Genomic DNA, 20831 nt, shown 5'->3' with positions numbered 1-20831 from the left:
CCAGCTCTGCCACTTGTCTTCTGTGTGACCTTGAGCAAGCCACTTTGCTTCTCTGTGTGTCAGTTACTTCATCTATAAAATAGGGTTTAGGACTGTGAGCCTCATGTATCCACCCCACTGCTTAATACAGCGCCTGGCACATAGTAAGCACTTAAGTATCATAATTATTATTCCATGTCATCCTGTTGGAGACTACTGCACAGTGAATTCACCCCTATTAATCTCCATAGAATGCTGAGACTACAACTCTAATAATAATGATGATGACAATAATAACTATATTATGTACTTTTTGCTGAGCACTGCAGCAGATACAAGGAAACCAGGTAATTCATAGTGCTATCCCACATGGGGGGGTTCTTCATCAAAGAGATAGGGAGAACAGGTATCAGAGAAGGTGTGGCCAGGAGCTATAGTAATTCAGATCACAACTCTGTATAAAGAAGGCCCAGTGATATATAGGAGTTCTCTAGAATTGAGATTTGAAATGCCTTTTTTTCCTCTTTTTATGGTTTTTGTAGCTCTACATATTTGGGATGCAAATCTGGGTGTATTTTCCTTCTTGCAAATGATGCAAGACCACAGATGTCTCACCTATCTAAAAGAGTCTCCTCTCCAGTCAACTGGATGGGCTTTAGGACCAAAAAAAAAAAATCTTAAAAATTGTTTAGTTCCAGCGAGTGCTCATATCTCCGATTACATCCTTTCCTTCCTCTGCCCACCAAGTCCAACCTTTTGTGTTTCAATGTTTAATATTCCAAGCTACGCCTTCTTTGCCCTCTACTGGTCACCAAACAATAATAATAATAATAATGTGGGTATTTGTTAAGTGCTTACTATGTGCAGAGCACTGTTCTAAGCACTGGGGTAGATACAGGGTAATCAGGTTGTCCCATGTGAGGCTCACAGTTAATCCCCATTTTACAGATGAGGTAACTGAGGCACAGAGAAGTTAAGTGACTTGCCCACAGTCACACAGCTGACAAGTGGCAGAGCCGGGATTTGAACCCATGGCCATTGACTTCCAAGCCTGGGCTCTTTCCACTGAGCCATGCTGCTTAAGTCATCTGGCTCTCGGACTTCCTTTTCAGTTTAGTAGTATGGAAAGCAGAAATAGAGGAAGGAAGGGATGGATGGTAGATACTGTGGGTGGGGACAGTGTAAAGTTGATATGTTGGTGGAATTTTTGTGACCTTTAAAAGATATTTTAAACTGCTTTAAAGCTTGAATATTTATCAGGTAATATAAGTTCAAAACCTCGTGCTAAACTCTGTACAAAATGATACTCCACCCACTGAGAATTTACAGTCTAATGAAACTATGACTAGGTATGAAGAAAGAACAGGGCCATAAAAAGATTTTTAAGCAGGTCTTCTCTCAAATTCTGAATGTTTCTATCTCTCTTTGACACACACACATACACACACCCCTGAAATTATTTTCTGTCAACCATCACAGGAAGTTCAATTAGAAATTTTCTAGCCCTTAAAACTCAGAGCTGTATCTTTTTTTACCTTCAAGGTGTCAGTATTGATCGCCCCCACCAACACCTCAATCCCAGTGTTCCCAGCGGAGGTGTTTCAGCCGGATCCCCTGAGTGAGAAGGTGCTACCAGGAGCGATAGTGACTCAGGTCATAGCGCTGTACAAAGGACCAGTGATATACAGTATTTCCTATGGAAATGAGAAAGGTAAATCACTCCCTGTAGATTTCTTACCAGATCAGTGATTAAAACTACACTAATAAGCTTCATTCTCCAGCTGTTTTAAATCTGTGACTTGAAGTGTGTTGTTGGAGTGGGGCAAGATTAATAAGGGAATGTGGTGGTGGTCCCTTTGTCCAGGAAAATAATCTAAGACTCTGAGACAGGGTGACCATAAATGGCCCTTGAGAAGCAGCATTGCCTAGTGGATAGAGCATGGGCCTAGGAATCAGAAGGATCTGGGTTCTAACCCTGGATCCGCCACTTATCTGCTGTGTGACTTTAGGCAAATCACTTAACTTCTCTGTGCTTGTTACCTCACCTGTAAAATGGGGATTAAGACTGAGAGCCTTATGTGGGATGGAGAATGTGTACCTTGTATCTACCCTAGTGCTTAGTACAGTGCCTGGCACATAGTAAGTGTTTAACAAAAACCTTAAAAAAAAAAAGGAGAATTTGCACACCTCTTTGCATCCACTTTCAAGATGGGGACAAACCAGCAGAAAACCAGACTGTCTGGAACAAAGCTGAACGAATACTTAATGATCAAATAAGGGGAGCGATATCTTGTAGGTCAGTTGGATCTTTTTGCCATCATGCAGCTTATGGGTTAAAGTACATGCACACACAAATAAAAGGAAAATGTCCAAAATACTAAAACATTTAAAAGTATTATTTTCTCTTCTAAACAGATTACTTCAAGATCAGTGAATACACAGGTATAATAAGTACAAAAAAGAACATAACTGTAGAAGACTTTCCAATTGAGTTTCAAGTTCGGGCTGCAGATACCAAGGACCTCAACATCTACAATGAAATGGCTGTGCAAGTGCTGGTGGTGGATGAAAATGACTTCCCTCCCACTTTCCCTAAATCCCTGTTTGTGGAATCATTAGAAGTGAGACAACTCCCTGTTCACTCTGTTGCCTACAAAGAAATTCCTAAATCAGGGGAATGTGATATACTGTTTCTCACTCATCATCTCAGGGCCGCTGGGTTCACGGTCTTTCGCCAGTTGTTGAAAGGAGCTCTCGGTGCTATTCTGAGGGGTTGTAAGACTTTTGAGTAGGAAACTCATCTCTGACATGAATGATTGCTGGGTTAAGAAATACAGGGCACTACTTCAGCAGAGTTTGTGAAGGACTGAGAGGTAGTGGCAAAACCAAAGTGGATGTCTCCAAGTTGGGACAGAGTACATTCATTCAACAGTATTTATTGGGCTCTTACTATGTGCAGAGCACTGTACTAAGCGCTTGGAATGTACAATTCGGCAACAGATAGAGACAATCCCTGCCCATTGACGGGCTTACAATACATCTCCTGCCTCCAAGTGTTCACTTGATGCCTTTTCCTCCTTACGGACCCCTGCATGGTGCTTTATTTATTGTCCTTGATTGCTTGTATGGTGACATTATTGTAGAATTTAACTCCCTCCTGTGGGAGCAGGATATAATGTAAATCTGGAAAGGAAAATGTCCAAAATGCTAAAACATTTAGAAGTATTATTTTATCTTCTAAACAGATTACTTCACATACCTCCAACTACCAGCCCACAGCTAGGCAAAGCCTACATGCCTCAAAAGCCCATTTGTGAGCGGGGGGAGGGCAGGGGGCATGGGGCAGCTGGGCCTAATTCTGCCATCAGCAGCTCCCTTCTGGCACTTCTTCAAGAGCCATTTTTGGCAGAAAGTGGAGATAGTTCTGGTGCACATAATTGCTTTGCTGGGCTCAATTCCTGTTTGAAGTAGGGGTGTTGCAGCTTCTAATTAAGCTGGAAGCTCCAGCTCCCAGTAGACTGTATAACTTCAGATAAGAAAGCCCAAAGTTGTTATTTTTGTACATTTTGTAAATTATGTATATATTTTATGGGAATTGAGACCCAGAGATATGGAATGACTTGCCCAAGGCAAAGCTCAGTTAGTCTGCAGTGAGGTGGGCAGAGGACCCAAGTTTTCATTTTCAACATGGAGGCAAGAGAGGGGCAGGGATTTTAGGGGGCGTTGAGGATTGGGAAAGAACAGGCTTCAAGGAGCTTAATGGTCAGAAAGCCTCTATTTTGGCACCTTTCAGCCCTCCTTTGGAACACTCCAGTCTTGTGAGTCTCTCAGGCCAGTAAGTCTGAGAATCCAGGTCAAAACCTGTGGGGATGATGGCTGCATCATGCTTGTGGAGTGGACACCCGTGAAACCCAGTTTCCTTGACTAAGCTTTTAGGCCACACTGCATGAATATGGCAGGAAAATCCTAGTAGTTCATTGTGGTGGAATGAGATGTAGTGGGTGTGAAGATGTTCTTGAATGAGCATCGTTTCTTATATATGAGCAACTTAATCTGGAAATCACATTTTATTTTAGGTTTCCTGGGATAATTTTCTCTGTTCCTCTCCAACAGGAGAACACAGCACCTACTGAAATTATTCATCTGAAAGCACAGGATAATGACAGTGGGAGCAATGGCTTATTAACCTATGGCATTCTAAGTGGAGACCGACAGAAATTCAAAATAAATGCTACCACTGGGATGCTTTCTTCAATAGTTTCATTTGATTATGAAGAAGGACATAATGAGTACCAGGTTTGCTTAGAAACATCTAATCACTCATCTTTTAAATATCTTGAAAGAGTATGTAATTTGTCTTTTCTGTTCTTCAGAGGTGTTGGTTTTTTTAATTGAATGGATTTGTTCTTGATTAGTAGTAAAGATAAGAAAACACTTGCTCACCCCCACTGATTTCAAAGGATTGTCTGAATTCCTTTCTTCAGAAAATGGTATACTATCCAAATCGTCACCGAGGCTCATATAATAACCAACACCACATTCTGAAGGCAACTGAGAGAGCCTACCAAAGCTAACCAGATTTGAGACTTGCATTTCTGGTATAGACACAGATCATATTAATGACACTGTCTCTTTTTCCCTAATGAGTACAATTTGTATCTAGCAAGCAACAGAAAGTGTGGGAGAAGTGGGGTTAAGTTTCCAGGGAAACAGAATCCTGAAGTCAGAGGTGGGCAGGTAAATGAAAATGGATTTCATTTTCAGGGGTTGAACTTTGAAAATTGGACTGAAGTTGATTGCACACTTCTTTCTATTCTGCCTTTAAATGAAATGGGTTTCCAGAAATGTAGCATTTTGCTTTCTTCTCCCTTTTAGAAAGAGTTTAGATTTTGCTAATTGGGTGATTGATAGAAAAATAACCATCTTGCCAGGTCATGCAATGTTCCACCTGATGCCATAAAAAATGTATTTCTCACTTCATCACTTCTTTCCTGGCCTTGCAGTTGTCAGTTTTAATAATGTGCCCGGGCATCTCTCTCTTTTGAAACTGACTTTTTACAAGAATTTTGGAAGGCCTGAAATCTCTATACAATGTCAGAATTCTACTTTGAATTTTTAGCGTCTTGGTTGCAATCTGCTATATTTGATGAGTTATTTTCTGACATCTTTAGATTGTGGTCTCTGCTGAGGATGATGGTATCCCAGAGAAGAAGATGGGCTACTGCACTGTCATCCTGAATATTTTGGATAAGAATGATCATGCTCCAGAGTTTGAATCTGTGGACACCTTTACTGTGAAAGAGAACTCTCCCAATGGGACAGCTGTTGGAAGAGTCATTGCTTTGGACAGGGACTCTGGTGATAATGCGTTCATACTCTATGCTATTTTAGGTACGATATGCTGTAGCACTTCTCTGTTCTTTATTTGCATTCTCAATTCTGGTTTACCTTTAGAATTCAGAGATGATATTTTTCAGAACACTGGAATTTCTTGCTCGATTAGGAAATCATCATTTTTAGAAGCTCAGAGGGAGAGACAAAAGTAAAATTGTACTAGCCCACTGCCTTAGTATTTCACAATTAGATTTAAAAAAAACTATTGAATAATCATACTACATAATGATTTTGGATTTTCGGACCTCTGAGTCTGAATTCCTTTAATATATTAGCTGTTATTTTCAGCTTGATACAAATTAGGATAGCTATTTAAGAAAATCCACTGGGTGAACTGACATTGCTCACAAGATAATTCTCACATATGGAATTTTTTTGGTCACAGATGGTGGAGAAAACATGTTTTACATAGATGTAATACTTGGAAACATTAAGGTTAAGAATCCCCCAGACTATGAAAAGCAAAATCAGTATATCCTTACAGTGAGTGCAACAAATAATAAATCGGCTCCTTTTTATCAGGTAACTATGTTTATCTTATTAATTAGTGTTCTTTTAACATAATGGATTATTTTTCCTGAGATCTTCAGTTTCAAGTATATGTAGATGCTCTTCATCACAGTTTTGATGGCTAGGAGTTCAATATCCCCAAGCTCTTCCGTTTTCAGACCATTATTCCCACCACTCTTGCTGTTCCTACTATCTTGAAACACACACCCATGCACAACCAAATGTCTATTTTCTCTCTCTCTCTCTCTCTCTCTCTCTCTCTCTTTCTCACGCACACCCCCACCCGCACACCACCTGGGCTTGGGTGGACAAACATGCAACCAGCACCTCCTCTTCCCTACACCCACTTGGCAATAGTAGGAGCTTGAATGTTTGACATCAGTGTCCAGTGACAGCCACAAGCAAAAAACATCTCATCTCTTTTCACCCTTTAGCATTCCTCACATGCAAGGTGCACCTAGTAGGGTGGCCTTGGGAGAGAGAAACCACATTTGTGCTTGCTGAAACATTTCCCAGACCCTAATCTTCTCCAGTTAGGGCAATGTTTTTTTACGATGGCACTTATTATGTGATTTAAAGAGCTTTGTTTTCATTTCTACCAGCTGTCTTTTTTAATCTGCTCTGCTCTTCTAATTTTTATATCCCATCAAAGATGCTTAGTGAGCTATCGTGGATTGTAAGATGAGACTTGTAACGATGAGAGGCCAACAGACCTGCACCAGGAGTATATAGCACTCTTCCTTGCCCTCAGTGATCATTGAATCTCTGATATAAATTGCAGGGAGGTGAATTTCAGAACTAGTAGGAGGCTAGTATTACCATCAGTATCCTTAAGATCCAGTTTCAAAATTATTGCAAACAGCATTGATGATGATGGAACCTCAGTTCAAGGAACAAGTCAGTCAGTCATTCACATTTATTGTGCACTTACTGTGGGCAGAGCACTTGGGAAAGTACAGTGCAAGAATAGACACATTCCCTGCCCACAACAAGCTTACAGTCTAGAGAGGGAGACAGACATTAATATAAATAAATAAATTACAAATATGAGCAAGACTTTGGGGCTGAGAACCCACGTGAAGGAATTGATTATGGTGCTAGTGTTTTCCACAGCACCATTCACTCTCCTTCCGGCAAAACATGTTCCTGCTGGGGCACTGGGGAGACTAAGGGAGTAGGCAGACAGAGGTGTGGCACATTGCCAAGTGTTTGCAAGAATTGTAAGTACAAAACCCATTTGCAGCCAAAGTGCCTGCAACATGGAAACCATACTCTAGAGAAAGAACTCCCCTTCGTTTTCCAAGGTAGAGTATGAGATGGTGAGATCCTATCTGTTCAGGTGTGGTCCAGAGGGTGCCCCAGGGCAGCTGCATAAAGCAGTGCAGCCAGTACTGAAAGCCACACTTAGCCAGTTCTGAGTCTGATGCAGGTCTAGAATGAGGCAGATACAGAGAAACTGCTCTGGTTACAAGTTGTCCTTCAAGGTGCTAGTCAGCCCCTGGCTTGGGCTGTGCCTGTAGACTTTTTGCACTTTTTCAGAAGAAATGAGAGAAACAGCAGTGTCGTGGGTGTGCCCCGATCCTGCTTGTGTAATGCCACTTCAGTCAACCCCAATTCCTAAATGTATTGCTCTGAAAGTTTCATTCAGTGGTCTGGCATCCTCAGAATTTGTCAGTTCTATGGGTGGAGGAAGTCCAATCTTCGTCGATCCCAGAGAAGCTGTTCCAAAGTGACCCAGGGAGTCCTGAGCCAAACAAGGTCCTCTCCTCATCCAGGAATGTTCTGAATGGACAAGAACTCCAAGAGGGACTCGAGACCTAACGCACTCTCCCAAGAGACCTTCCATGTAGGGAACAAGCAGGCCTGGAACTTAACCAAGCAACCGCTCCCAAGTCACGTGGGGCAGCTCTAGAACTGGTGGGGATTCCCATTATGGATTGCAGAATTGTCTGGTTGTGTGGGCCCCTGAAGTCCACAGCACAATTGGTATTTGCACAAGCCGGCAGGAAATGTGGCCCTCTGGGCTTCCTCTAAGCTCACATTCTAAGGGAAATTGGCCGATTATACAATGCCCTTTGATGGTATGAGTGTGGTTGCTTCATGAAAGCGTCATTGACAAGCAGAATGAAAAAACTGGATTTTAATTGGCTTATTTTGAAAAATCTGACCCGAAGATTTATTTATCTTTCAGACGAATAAAACAGTCACTATCAACATAGTTGATTTAAATGACAACCCTCCACGTTTTACTCAGGATGATTATTCTGCCACTGTGAATATGGTTAATCCTGTAGCTTCCAGTGTCATAACCGTTAAAGCCATAGATGGGGATCAAGTAAGTACCCACCTAAGCAGCTTTAGCTTCTATCTCTATTCTGAAGAATCTCACAGAGGAGTTAGTCAGATCCAAGTAGCTTTTTTTTATGGTATTTAAGTTAAGTGCTTACTATGTGCCAGGACTGTACTAATGCTGGGATAGATACAGGGTAATCAGGTTGGACACAGGCCATGTCCCATACGGAGCTCACAGTCTAAATTGCCATTTTACAGATGAGGCAACTGAGGCACAGAGAAGTTAACTGACTTGCCCAAGTGGCAGACCCTGACCTGTCATCCATCCACTAGTCCACGCTGCTTCTGAGCTATTTGATTATGTCCAAGAATAAGTGCTGGCCTGGAGTAATGATATTTATCTGTATTTATTTTATGTTACATATTCAAAGAAGATGTCACTGACGGTGAAGTTCACTGTGCCTGAAAAGATAAATGCAGGACCTACAGTCCTACGTAGTACACACACAAAGACTGGTACTTGTGCTGTCATGCTCACTGTTTCACAGTGCCCAGCACTGTTTTGGCTTTTGCCTCCTTGTTTCACAGTCCTTACAGAGAATCTATAAGTATCTATAATCCTTCCTCGATTACAGTGCACTATGTTGATATATCTGCAGCAATCACCTTTAATGTGTTAACTTGTATTTATTTTACTCTCTGTGAGAAGATTATTGAAAACAAAAATTCCTTTGCCCAGCTTGGTTACAGGATGTAGCACAACAAATTGTTGGTGCAAAAGTATCCAAGTGGTAGTTGAGAGGGTATTAGAAATTAATTAGAGAACGCCTCCTAGAGGTGAAGTAATTTCAGGTGGGATTTGAAGATGGGGAGAACTGCCATCTGACTGATTTGAAGTGGGAGGGAGTTTCAAGCAGGTGGGGAAAATCATCAACAATGTCATAGAATAAATTAATTTGTCAAAAAACTCAATCTTTGAGAAAATCCTGAGTCAGGCTCCCTTTGTCCAAATTGTGTGGGAGGGGTCCATCTTTGCGTTTCTAATTCATGAAACATTGGGAAGCCCAGGATCTCTTGAAATTCCTTTCAGCTCTAGAATTTTGTGATACTTTCATTCCGTACTGCCATCCAAGGGCACCCCAAGAGGGCTGACTCTCCTTTTGTGATTTCAGACATTTTTCTTTTGAAATGTTTCCTGGGATGAGCTATACTGTGATGCTGTTGTAGCACATAGCTTTCATCTCTCTGAACCCAGAGGAGCCTTAGGTTGACTAGAAGACTTTAGTCTACCTGAGCACTGCATAGCAAAACTCCTATGGAGTACTGAGCAGGTGATGTTTTGAAAACACAGAAAGAACACAGCTGGGGGAGAACTGACTCCATAAAATGTGTCCTTGAATTGTGCTTCATTGAAGGGGGACAATGCTGCGGTAGAGTATTCTATACTTCCTGATGTTACGATTAGCCAGAATTTCCTCATTGACAATCCAAATGAAGGGAGAATCCTAGTCATTGGAAATCTATCGGTGTCTGGAGAGATCCTTTTGACGGTGATGGCCAAAGATAGAGGTTCCCCTCCATTAAATGAGACTGCCGTGATTACACTGAACGTGATAGACAACCGTCCATTCGTCCCCCAGTTTGATCAGAATGAAATGAGGTGAGATCATCTGGTGCAGTTTGGTGAATTTGCTTTGTATTCTCTTTTGCTGAAACCCTTAAGATAGTTAAGAACTGAAGGATCGCTCCTGACTATTTCTCAGGACAGAAGTTGGATCAACTAAGATGTTGAGTTAGAAAATTCAGTGGACATAGAATTATTTTGGCTTTGGAAACCTGGCACAATTTTTGGTAAATGCAAGCTCTGTTTGCTCACCTGACCATCAACTGAAAATCACCATTTATCACCTTTCTCTCCACATTTAGCACAAATGTGAAAGAAAATACAGGAGTTGGATATTTAGTTCACACTTTTGTGGTGGCTGGAACTTCGGGGAAACAAATTGATTACAAAATTGTAGCTGGCAATGAACTTGGTGAGTGGCACTTTGTTTTACGTAATTTAAATGGAGAAGGAAAAACACAATATTAAGCTGCCTCTCTGGTGTTGCCAAGGTTTGGGGCTTTTTGAATAAAGAATAAGGATCATCAGGAATCAAATGATATGCTGGGTTTGTTAACATTATTCACTAGATTATTATTTTATGGACCTTTAAAGTGTTCTGAAAAAAGCAAAGAAATAAACCACCAATAAGGTCCCTTGGAATTGTTAGCTCTTCACAGGCCAGGGCCAGTGTCAGACCCCTGATGGATACCCCTAGGCATTCTGTTGGAGTTCATCATAGAATAGAATAATAAACCCTCTCCTGTATGATTTTGATGACAGCTCTGGAGGGCTAAGGTGGAGGAGAATACTTGCTAGAGAAAAAAAGAAAGTTTTAGTGATCTAGTGCCCTTAAGCACTCTGGGAAAGATGCCCAGAAAGAACTTAGAGAGCAGTGATGAGGAAAGTCATGATAAATCTGGCTAATGTATTTTATTGTGTTCTTTCAGGACATTTTAATTTGGATGGGAAGAGCGGGCAGCTAAAAACCACAGTCAATTTAGACTACGAGGAGACCCCTAAGTATTCCATTGTTGTTGAGGCGACTGAAAGGATTTTTCTCACCTCAGAGGACCAGCAGTCAGGTACATTTTTTCCCACTCTTTTCCCTCCACTTACTTTTCTGGTAGAGCAAACTCAGTAATGTAAGACTGGTGAGCTCTATTCAGCTGATGCAAGGCTCAAAACTACTCGATGACAAGGTATCAAAAATCAATAATATTTCTTCAAGCCTTGAAGGACATCCTGAAGTGAGAGGAAGAAGAAGCAACAAAGGTGACTGAATAAAAGTGGTCAGAAAGGGAGAGGTAAGAGGAAAACCAAGATAAATGTCACCTCAGTGGGGAATCAGAAAACACGGGCTTGAGTCCCAACTCTGCCACTGGCCTTGGACAAGTCACTTAACCTCTCTGCACCTCAGTTTCCATCTTAAAGATGGATAAAATAGATTGTGAGGCATTTGTCGGACAGGAACTATGTCTGGATCCATAATCTTATATCTTAGGTAGATATCTTATATCTTATATAAGGTTATGGATTCAGACATAGTCCCTGTCCCGCAAATGCAGGAAAGCAGCATGGTCTAATGGAAAGATCACGGGCCTGGGAGTCAGAGGATATGGGTTCTAATCTCAACTCTGCCCCATGTCTGCTATGTGACCTTGGGCAAATCACTTCACTTCTCTGTGCCTCAGTTATCTCATCTGTAAAATGGGGATTCATTCATTCAACTGTATTTATGGAGCACTTACTGTGTGCAGAGCACCATACTAAGCACTCAGGAGAGTACAATATAACAATAAGCAGACACATTCCCTGCCCACAGTGAGTTTACAGTCTAGAGGGAATTAACACTGTGAGCCCCATGAGGGACAGGAATTACCTGATTACCTTGAATATAACCCAGCGCTTAGAGCAGTGCTTGCCACATAGTAAACCCTTAACAAATACCACAATTATTATTATTATTATTAATGGTGATATTGATGCTTGTGGGTTTTTACCATGCCCTATAGGCTTGGGGAATGCCCCTTCCCATTCGTGTCATTGCTTCTGTTCTCAACCTAATTATATTTTCCTCATATTTGTTTCATGTCAATCTGTCTTTAATCTACATTTAGTATGCTTGGAGTCCCTGTCCTCCAAATCTGCTTTTTTTCTGGCATTTTTAAGGCTTTTTCCATCTATTAGTTTAAAATATTTAAGCAGCGAACCAATGTTAGCGAAAGCACATTCCCAGACATACAATGCAGCTTTACAAGAATGACTGTTGATAGAACCATTTCATTCTCATTCTTCATAAAGGTCTCTTTGATAAAAATGTGGCACAGTTAAAAGTTTGCGTTGAAGATGTAAATGAAGCCCCATCATTTTTGAACAAATACTACTCGGCTAGAGTCCCAAGCTCCGTTTTCTACAGATTCCCAGTAATTCAAGTTCAGGTGCAGTAGATTTCTGTTCTTTGTGTATGATGATTATTCAGGGGCTGATTTTCCAGGGTGCAGGTTTGGCTGAGGTCTACAAAGGGTGGGTGGGGTTTTGGGGAAGGGGAAGAGAGGGGAGTCAGTGGCTGTAGGGGAGCAGGGATTCTGGAGCTTCCACAGTGTCCTCCAGAACCCTGCATCACTGATACTGAAGCACTAATCAATCAATTAGCTGTATTTGAGTGCTTACTGTGTGCAGAGCACTGTACTAAGGGCTTGGAGTCTACAGTGTAACAGAGTTGGTAGGCACGTTCCCTACAGCAAGCTTATGGTCTAGAGGGAGGAACAGACATTAATATAAGTAAATAAATTATGGATCTATACATAAGTGCTGTGGGACTGATGGAAGGGATGAGTAAAGGGTGCAAATCCAAGCACAAGGGTAACACAGAAGGGAGTGGGAAAAGAGGAAATGACAGCACAGCTCTGTCCTCTCAGCACCACTTCCTTTTCAAAACTCAGCAGCCCTTGCAGGGTGGCTCCAAGGAGCTCATGAAGGCTTCCTCAAAACATTGGCCTAGTAGCCCGGGAGAATGGGGAGATCAGAGCAGAGGGATGTGCTCACTCTCTGCCTCTTCTGGGGGTGTGCAAACCAGCGCTTAGAACAGTGCTTGGCACATAGTCAGCACTTAACAAATATCATCATTAGTAGTAGTAGTAACCACCGGGAGGTGGGAAGAGGGAATATCGCGTTTGGGAATTCATTTTAAGCCGCTGCTGTCAATCTGCCAAAAATTTTGTATCGCCAAGGCGTAATGCAAACCTACTGCCCCTAGGAGGTGAGACACCCGCCGCTGACAGGAAAGCATACTCAAAGATAATGCTCTTCCCAGAGACTTGGTTTTGTTTCCTTTCACCCAGGCCACAGATCCAGATTTAGGGATCAACGGATCACTGCGCTACAAACTGGATGATCACACTGCTACGTTTGACATAGATGAAAATTCAGGGCAGATTTTTGTGGTGTCAGCAAGAAGTAAGAAGGGAACACTTTCCCTGACAGCTGAGGCAACAGACCAGCAAGGTCGAGGACTCACAGCACGAACCAATGTGGAGGTAAGGAGGAAACTTTTACCATTTTTTGGTATTTCCAGGGAGACAATATTACTCTGTGCATTTCTCTGTCCAACATATGAACCATTTCCAAACTTAGTTTTTCTTTATCATTTTCTGTGGGGTGGAAAAGGTGCAATATGTTTTAGCCAAAATTCCGTTTGCAAGTTGGGCAAGTTATGATGAAAAAGTTGTATCATTGAGAATTCCAGGAATAGGAGGGTCACTCGGAATGACGATTTTGTCTTAAAGTACAATTCAGACTGCCCATGTTCAAATTTCAATTACAGTGTTATGTAGCAAGTTGATTAAGATGCACAGAAAGAATCCTGATTTCCTTTTGAGTGTAGGACATCTGAGTAACCAGTTTTCTGGTCTAATATGAAAATAATAATTTTATTTTTCCTCCAAAATGTGTTTGTATAAATCAATCAGTGGTATTTATTAAATGCTTTCTGTGTGTAGAGCACTATACTCTGCGCTTGGGGAAAGTACAACACAGTAGAATTGATAGACACTCTCCCTGCCCACAAGGAGCTTACAGTCTAGAGGGGGAGACAGACATTAAAATAAACTACAGATAGGGAAAATGGCAGAGCGTAAGCATATGTAAATAAGTTCTATAGGACTTAGGATAATAAATGAAATAATGGTGATAGGGAGAAGATGAATTACTCTTAAATCTCTATTTACCTCCTATCTGCCCCTTATTTGGTAATTGTCGAGTCAGGGTAATTCCATAAATTTGATTTTTTTTTCATTTTTGCACCAAATCTGTCAAGTTAAGGAAATTAAGGTTCTTTACATATTTCTTTTACTCTTTACACCAGTAAGCTTGTAGGGTAAGTTGTTTTCAAGATTAAATAATTGATTCTTATGCATCATTGAAGATGAAATATAGAGATTTGGAGCCATTATATTTTTTGTTTTGTTATTTTACAGCTAACCATTGAACCCAGTTCAGAAGATAACATTGTGGTCCTTTTTCTAAATCAGAAAATTAATGTAGTTGAAAAAAATATTCTCCCAACAAAAAGGTATTTATGGAAACATGATGTGTTCATATAAGCACTTAATGCTCTGCACACAGTAAGTCCTCAGTAATTACTGCTGCTTGATATGAGGGAGATTTAAAAGTGTAAAATGTTTTCGTTCCTTTGGAATTCTAGGTTCACAAAGTTTGTAGCCCTAGTCCGCAAGCCTGGGGACACCCTCTGAGAAGCACTGTGGCTTAGTGGATGGATAGAGCACAGACCTGAGAGTCATAAGGACCTGGGTTCTTATCCCGGCTCTGCCATGTGTCTGCTGTGTGACTTTGGGCAAGTCACTTAGCTTCTCTGTGCCACAGTTACCTCATCTGTAAAATGAGGGTAAGAGTGTGAGCCCCATGTGGGACAGGGACTGTGTCCAACCTGATTAACTTGTACCTACCGTAGCTCTTAGAACAGTGCTCGGCACATAGTAAGTGCTTAACAAGTACCATAGTTATTATTGATATTATTATCTGTAATGACTTAGTGTATGTACATTGCTCTGGCCCATTTGTTTTTCTCCGAATTGTGGCAGGGTTCTAGAGGAAAATCTCCTGTGGACCGTTTACATCATTGACTTATACTCAGTTCCCAGAGAAAGAAGAGCCAGGAGCAGTGATGGGATGGCATATATGAAGATCATTGCAGTCGAGCAGAAATCCCAAGCAGTGGCGTCGGGGGAGGTGGAAAGGTGAGCATATGATCAGTCGTCGGGTTCCTGGCCTCTCCGAGGGCACAGCGGGTCCCAAGGCAGCTCAGATCTCAAGATGCATCTGAGCCAAGAGACCTTTTTGTTTGCAACTTTAAACTGTAAGCTCTTTCATTCATTTCACTCACACAACCCGGATGTATCAACTGGGGCTCTGCCTGCAGGGCGTGGGTGTGCTTGTGGAAGGGTATTTTGGGGTAGAAAAATGCTGTGCCCTGGTCTAAGTCTCACGGGATAACGAAACATTAGCGTCTATCCTAATGTTCGCAAGGATTTCACTGGCTTTTTCTTCCTCCTGCCCCAGTGTGCTTCCCTGCCAATGCCCCAGATTCTAAGACTAATGACAGGTGGGTGGGAAGGACCACAGAGCTGCCAGGATGCTACAATGGTTGTTCTTATTGGGCAGATTCTTAGCCCATCAGGAGGCTCCCAAGTAGATATAATCTCTTAGGGATGTGTCCTGCTTGAGGACCACAACCTCAGGATTTTCCTCCTTTCTATATGATAAAAAGTCATGTTAATTTCCTGAGCCATATTTTGTTAATCCCACTAGGGCCTAGACCACGTCCATCACACTTTTGCAACCCACCATTTGGTTTGCCCTATTTGCAGATATGGCATAGTGGTGGTTCCAGCAAGGAACAGTAATGAGTTAAAACATATTGACATTCTAAATTCTTGTTATCCTGTCACCTGGTTACTTTAGTCTTGACCTAGACTTTCATTTAGGGCTTGGGGGCTAGCCTAGGGTGGGGCTTGAGGGGTCACAAGTCTGAGAAACTATGTCTTTGGGGGGCCTTAAGGACAAAGGCTTCAGGAGTGAACAGCCGTTGGCTGTGGCGAGCCTCTTGTCAGTTCTGAGGTCCTGCAGTGATTTAAGATCTATAAAAGCATAGGATGATGGGGATGATTACCTCGCAGCTTTTTAACAAGATTCCAAGCCGTGCACATCCCAGGTCGCTGACAAGGCATGCACAGTTCCAATCAGGGAAGACCCCAAAACATGGCTTCTGGACTATTAGTTCTTTGAAGCTTTAATGCATCGTCTTATTTTTTTGTCTCCAGAAAACTCGAACAACAAAAGAAACAAATTCAAACTCAGCTGGAAAAAATATTTGGGCCGTCTGTGACTTTTTCAGTGGAAAAACCCCCTGAACACTCTGCATCCTCTGAACTCATAGCAACTATTGTTCTCAGTGTCCTCCTGGGCTGCATCCTCTTCGCTTTTGTTGCATTTGTGGCTGTTACAGTCAAAAGGTATTGCTTGCTACCTATGGATCCTCAATCAATCGATGCTACTTATTGAGCACTTAAGTACAGAGAATTGTACTAAGCACTTGGGGGAGTACAGTACTATCATTGATATTTATTGAGGGCCTTACTATGTGCCAAGCACTGTGCTAGATGCTTGGGAGAGTTCGGTACAGTAGAGGAGATAGATCCGTTCCCTGCCCACAAGGGGCTCATAGTCAAGAGGACTGGGTAAATGGGAGAGTATAAGGACACATAAGGAAGTGTTATGCGAGTGGAGTGAATAACAATGCTTAAGAGGTACAAATCCAAGTGTGTAGGCGACAGAGAAGGGAGAGTAAATAGGAGAAATGATGGCAGGCCTAGGTTTCAGGTGGTAATCAAACAATATTAAGCACTTACTGTGTGCAGAGCATTATACTATGTGTTGGGAAAAGCACAGTAAAGTTGGTAGACAAGGAGCTAACAATTAGTGGTGCTAATTTTCCTTGCAGATGAGTTAAATCATTTCTTTCCATACATGTATTGTAACATGGTGTAGTGACTAGAGCTTGGGAGTCAGAAAGTTGTGGGTTCCAATCCCAGCACTGCCAGCTCGTATTTGACCTTGGGCAAGTCATGTCACTTCTCTGTGTCTCAATTACTCATCTGTAAAATGGGGATTGATACTGAGTGTCCCATGTGGGAAGGGATTGTGTCCAACCTGATTTGCTGGTATCCACCCCAGCACTTAGTACAGTGCCTGGTACATAGTAAGCACTTTGAGCCTGTCATTGGGCAGGGATTTGTCTCTATCTGTTGCCGAATTGCACATGTAAACGCTTAGTACAGTGCTCTGCACCTAGTAAGCACTCAATAAATACTACTGAATGAACAAACCCCACAATTATTATTATTATGATTATTATTATTAACACTGTTTCTACTGGCCCTGAGGTGGGGAGAAAAGTTACCCCCTGATCCCTCCCCTTTTCTCTACTTGCACGTGCCCAGTTGGACCACAGACTCCTTTCCCAGGGCAGCTGCACCGAACTCCCATTCTTGCAATTGGGAAGTGTCATATAATGGCAGGAGAGGCACTGTGGGTGAATTTCCCAGGGGCCTACAGTGCCACCCCATTGCCACCTCTTAATGTCCCAGAGCATCACTGTTGGACAGCCTCACCTGGATGCAGTGTTGTTTCCGTGCACTGAACCCAAGAAGGGACGGATATCTTCTTCTACCACTTTCCCCTTCTCTTCTTCATCCCCATACTTAACCCACAGAGGCACCCGCTTCCGGTTCTTTCCCTCTACAGGAGGCTCAACCTGTTGAAATTTCTCACTTTCAATTTCCCTCAGTACAACGCGTACATCTTTTTTTAAAATTTGGTTTATTCATTCATTTAGCAGTATCTGAGTATTTGTTTTAAAAACTGCACAAAGCCCAGAAGAAAAATACAGTGAAGAATAAACAGCGTTTGATTCCTGAACCTCAGGGAACTCACAGCTGGGAGGTTGGAGGTCTTGGTTCATAAAAACAAAACCACATGTGTGGAGAAGACAAAGAGTAGTGGGATGGCCTGGCTGAAGGAGCCATTTACAGGCCTCCCAGGCTGTCCTGTGGCCAACAGCCACAACCAAAGTCATCCCAACAATCAAGCAATGGTATTTATTGAGTGCTTACTGTGTGCAGAGCACTGTACGAAGTGCTTGGGAGAGTCCAATATAACATAGTTGGTAGACAGGTTCCCTGCCCACAACAAGCTTACATCCAGCTTAACCCCCTCCCGGTTCTGCTCACACAGGCCAGACCAGGAGCAAAGACCCCCCTGGAGAACTCAGTGGGAGGGAAGTCTGGGTTCCTGGTGGTCTCAGAAGGCCCCGTGGGCAGGGGGCTCTGAGGGCATATGCTGCCACAACTCACAAACTGATAATGTACTACAATGCCAGGTCCTCAAATTAGGATCCCTCTGGGGTTTTGTGCATTTCTCATTTTCAGAAACAAAGAAAAAGCTTCACTTGAAGATTCAGGGGAAACCACCCAGAATCCTTATGCAGAGGATGCTGATAAATTTTCAAATCCATGTGATTCAGGGAAACATGAAGACAAGTAAGTATCAAGCTTGTTATGTTAGAGGCCACATAGTTTTTAGTTTATGATGTGATGAACATTGTAAAGTCTTGGACAATGCTAGTTTTCAAAGATAAAACTCTTTTCAGGAATTTCCAACTGGAGGCTTTGGATGGACAAAATTCAGAGGAAACCAAGGAAAAACAAGGGTGGCAGTCTCTGGATGACCTTCTCTTGGGTAGCCTTAATGAAGAGGATGAAAGTATAGTTCTGAAGAATATCAAAATATCCAAGCTGGCTACAGAACCCCCGGAAGATAAGGTAATATCCTTTTCCACTTGAGACAGGGACAGGAAAACAAATGGTTCACTGGGGTAATCTGTTCTCAACAGGAAAGAGAATTTAGAAAAACTCTGATTTCTGGGATGGCCCCAAAGCTATGGATATTTAAATCGGGCACAGGCATGATTTGTTCTAACCAAATTGAAACAAATACACTTGTAGCACAGAATGATTTCTTCACTTTTCATACACTACCCCTGCATCTGTAATTGGATCTTCTCTTGGGGGACATTTTTCATTCATTCAATAGTATTTATTGAGCGCTTACTATGTGCAGAGCACTGTACTAAGCACTTGGAATATACAATTCGGCAACAGATAGAGACATTCCCTGCCCAATGACAGGCTCACAGTCTAAACATTTTTAACTGTTGTTGTGTAAATGTATATAGGTCAGGGTCAATCAGTAAATCAGAGGCATTTATTGATTGCTTATTGAGTGCTAGGCACTATACTAAGCCCTTGGGAGAGAGTACAACAGTACCTGAACAAGTTCCTTGCCCTCATGAAATTTACAATTGGATGCAGGGAGACTGATCGGACCAAGGATATTTTTCTTTCAATTTAATTTGTTACATAGGACAGGGCACTCTCTGAAGGGAGAAGCAGCGTGGCTCAGTGGAAAGAGCCTGGGCTTTGGAGTCAGGGCTTATGAGTTCGAATCCCAGCTCTGCCACTTGTCGGCTGTGTGACTGTGGGCAAGTCACTTAACTTCTCTGTGCCTCAGTTCCCTCATCTGTAAAATGGGGATTAAGACTGTGAGCCCCACGTGGGACAACCTGATTCCCCTATGTCTACCCCAGCGCTTAGAACAGTGCTCGGCACATAGTAAGCGCTTAACAAATACCAACATTATTATTATTATTATTAAGGTGGAAAAAAAAGTTAGTTTAAATGCTTATATAAAAGTAATTACGCTGTTTGTGTAAATTCTTGAAAAGCAGCATATTGCACATGTATATTTATATTATGTTTATATACTTATATACTTATATATTTATATATTTCTAATTCTTAACCCATGGTACTTCACAAGGTCTATGCCTCATTGGCTTTCTCTCCTGCAGACATTCCCGACGCTTAAAAAGGATGAAGACCCAAATGGTCCCCACACATATTCTACCATAATTTCTGACCCAAAGAAAGACCTGAAAGGAGTGAGGTTTTCTGAAATTGTAGTTGTTTTGGATCCGGATGAAAGTAGTGTCTCTAATCTTGAAATAAATTACAATGAAGATGCTGCCAGTGAAAAATCTCAAAACATCACCATTTTCTAAAGACTTGCTCTAAGATTCATGATAAAATTCAGAAAAATAAACAAAGCAATTGATCTTTCTAGTCCTTTGCAATGTCAAAGTCAAATAACTTTTCTAAAATTAAACCTGAGTTCCTGGAATTTAAAAAATATGCCTAAGCATATTTTCTGCCACTAATGATATTAAGCTGGGAATTAAATTCTTTGAATCTGTGCAAATGTTAATTAAATATCTGTGTTTATGGTGATCATTTTAAAAATTACACCTATACTCAGGATTTTGTTTAGTCCAGACCTTCAGAGCGCCGGACCAAATAAAATGACTGGTGTCATGGATAATTCTGTAATATCAGTTATGTTATTCACAGTGTCGTTCAGCCCTGTAAGCTTTGCCCAACACTCAACTCTCTTTGAGGATTTTCTGCACAACAAACTCTCTGTCCTCTGTGGAGGGATGCCTTGAGCCTCCTTGATGAATTTACATCCTGTCATTTGCTCTTATTTGTATTAAGAGTAAGGTGGGTTTTGAGATGTTAAATGCTTGTTGCAGTTTTGCAGATTTCCTCTTTAAATTGCCTTTTACCCCTCCTGAAATCCCACTGTTTTATGGAAACCTGGATCCCCAGTGCCCCATCCCAAGTTCTGACCTACCCTAATAATGACAGGTTGCCTGTCCTCAAGAGGCTCCTTAATTAACCCTGGCTTTTCTACGGTCTGCTTTGGCAGATGGGGCTCAAGATGAAAAGGAGGGAAGGTTGGCAACAGGGCAGAAGCAGCTGGGGGTCAGAAGCAGCTGGGGGTCTCACTCTCCTATGGACAGGTCCTAGAAAGAATTTCGCTGGCCGATGGCATCAAAGGACTCTGTAACCTAGTTGCC

The 20831-nt window shown here is 41.9% G+C and overlaps 1 protein-coding gene across 2 annotated transcripts in view; it reads left to right on the top strand.

Annotated features, from left to right (window-relative positions):
- LOC100081649 (protocadherin Fat 4-like) overlaps nucleotides 1-20293 on the top strand; it is a 68560-nt gene extending 48267 nt beyond the window's left edge. The window contains exons 30-46 of one of the 2 annotated variants that reach the window (XM_029071903.2): nucleotides 1522-1690; nucleotides 2395-2600; nucleotides 4093-4275; nucleotides 5151-5370; nucleotides 5759-5895; nucleotides 8075-8218; nucleotides 9591-9835; nucleotides 10102-10211; nucleotides 10729-10863; nucleotides 12083-12219; nucleotides 13123-13317; nucleotides 14257-14351; nucleotides 14881-15036; nucleotides 16120-16311; nucleotides 18286-18396; nucleotides 18507-18678; nucleotides 19767-20293. In XM_029071903.2, the coding sequence (XP_028927736.1) occupies nucleotides 1522-1690; nucleotides 2395-2600; nucleotides 4093-4275; nucleotides 5151-5370; nucleotides 5759-5895; nucleotides 8075-8218; nucleotides 9591-9835; nucleotides 10102-10211; nucleotides 10729-10863; nucleotides 12083-12219; nucleotides 13123-13317; nucleotides 14257-14351; nucleotides 14881-15036; nucleotides 16120-16311; nucleotides 18286-18396; nucleotides 18507-18678; nucleotides 19767-19976 (2817 nt within the window). In that variant the 3' untranslated portion in view covers nucleotides 19977-20293. Of the gene's footprint in view, nucleotides 1-1521; nucleotides 1691-2394; nucleotides 2601-4092; nucleotides 4276-5150; nucleotides 5371-5758; nucleotides 5896-8074; nucleotides 8219-9590; nucleotides 9836-10101; nucleotides 10212-10728; nucleotides 10864-12082; nucleotides 12220-13122; nucleotides 13318-14256; nucleotides 14352-14880; nucleotides 15037-16119; nucleotides 16312-18285; nucleotides 18397-18506; nucleotides 18679-19766 lie in introns of those variants that run through there. The other variant, XM_029071905.1, reaches the window with a different exon arrangement.
- The last annotated feature ends 538 nt before the right edge of the window (nucleotides 20294-20831 follow it).

The sequence above is a fragment of the Ornithorhynchus anatinus genome, chromosome 9, assembly GCF_004115215.2.
Source record: "Ornithorhynchus anatinus isolate Pmale09 chromosome 9, mOrnAna1.pri.v4, whole genome shotgun sequence".
NCBI lineage: Eukaryota > Metazoa > Chordata > Mammalia > Monotremata > Ornithorhynchidae > Ornithorhynchus > Ornithorhynchus anatinus.
This window is presented reverse-complemented; position numbering and strand designations above follow the sequence as displayed.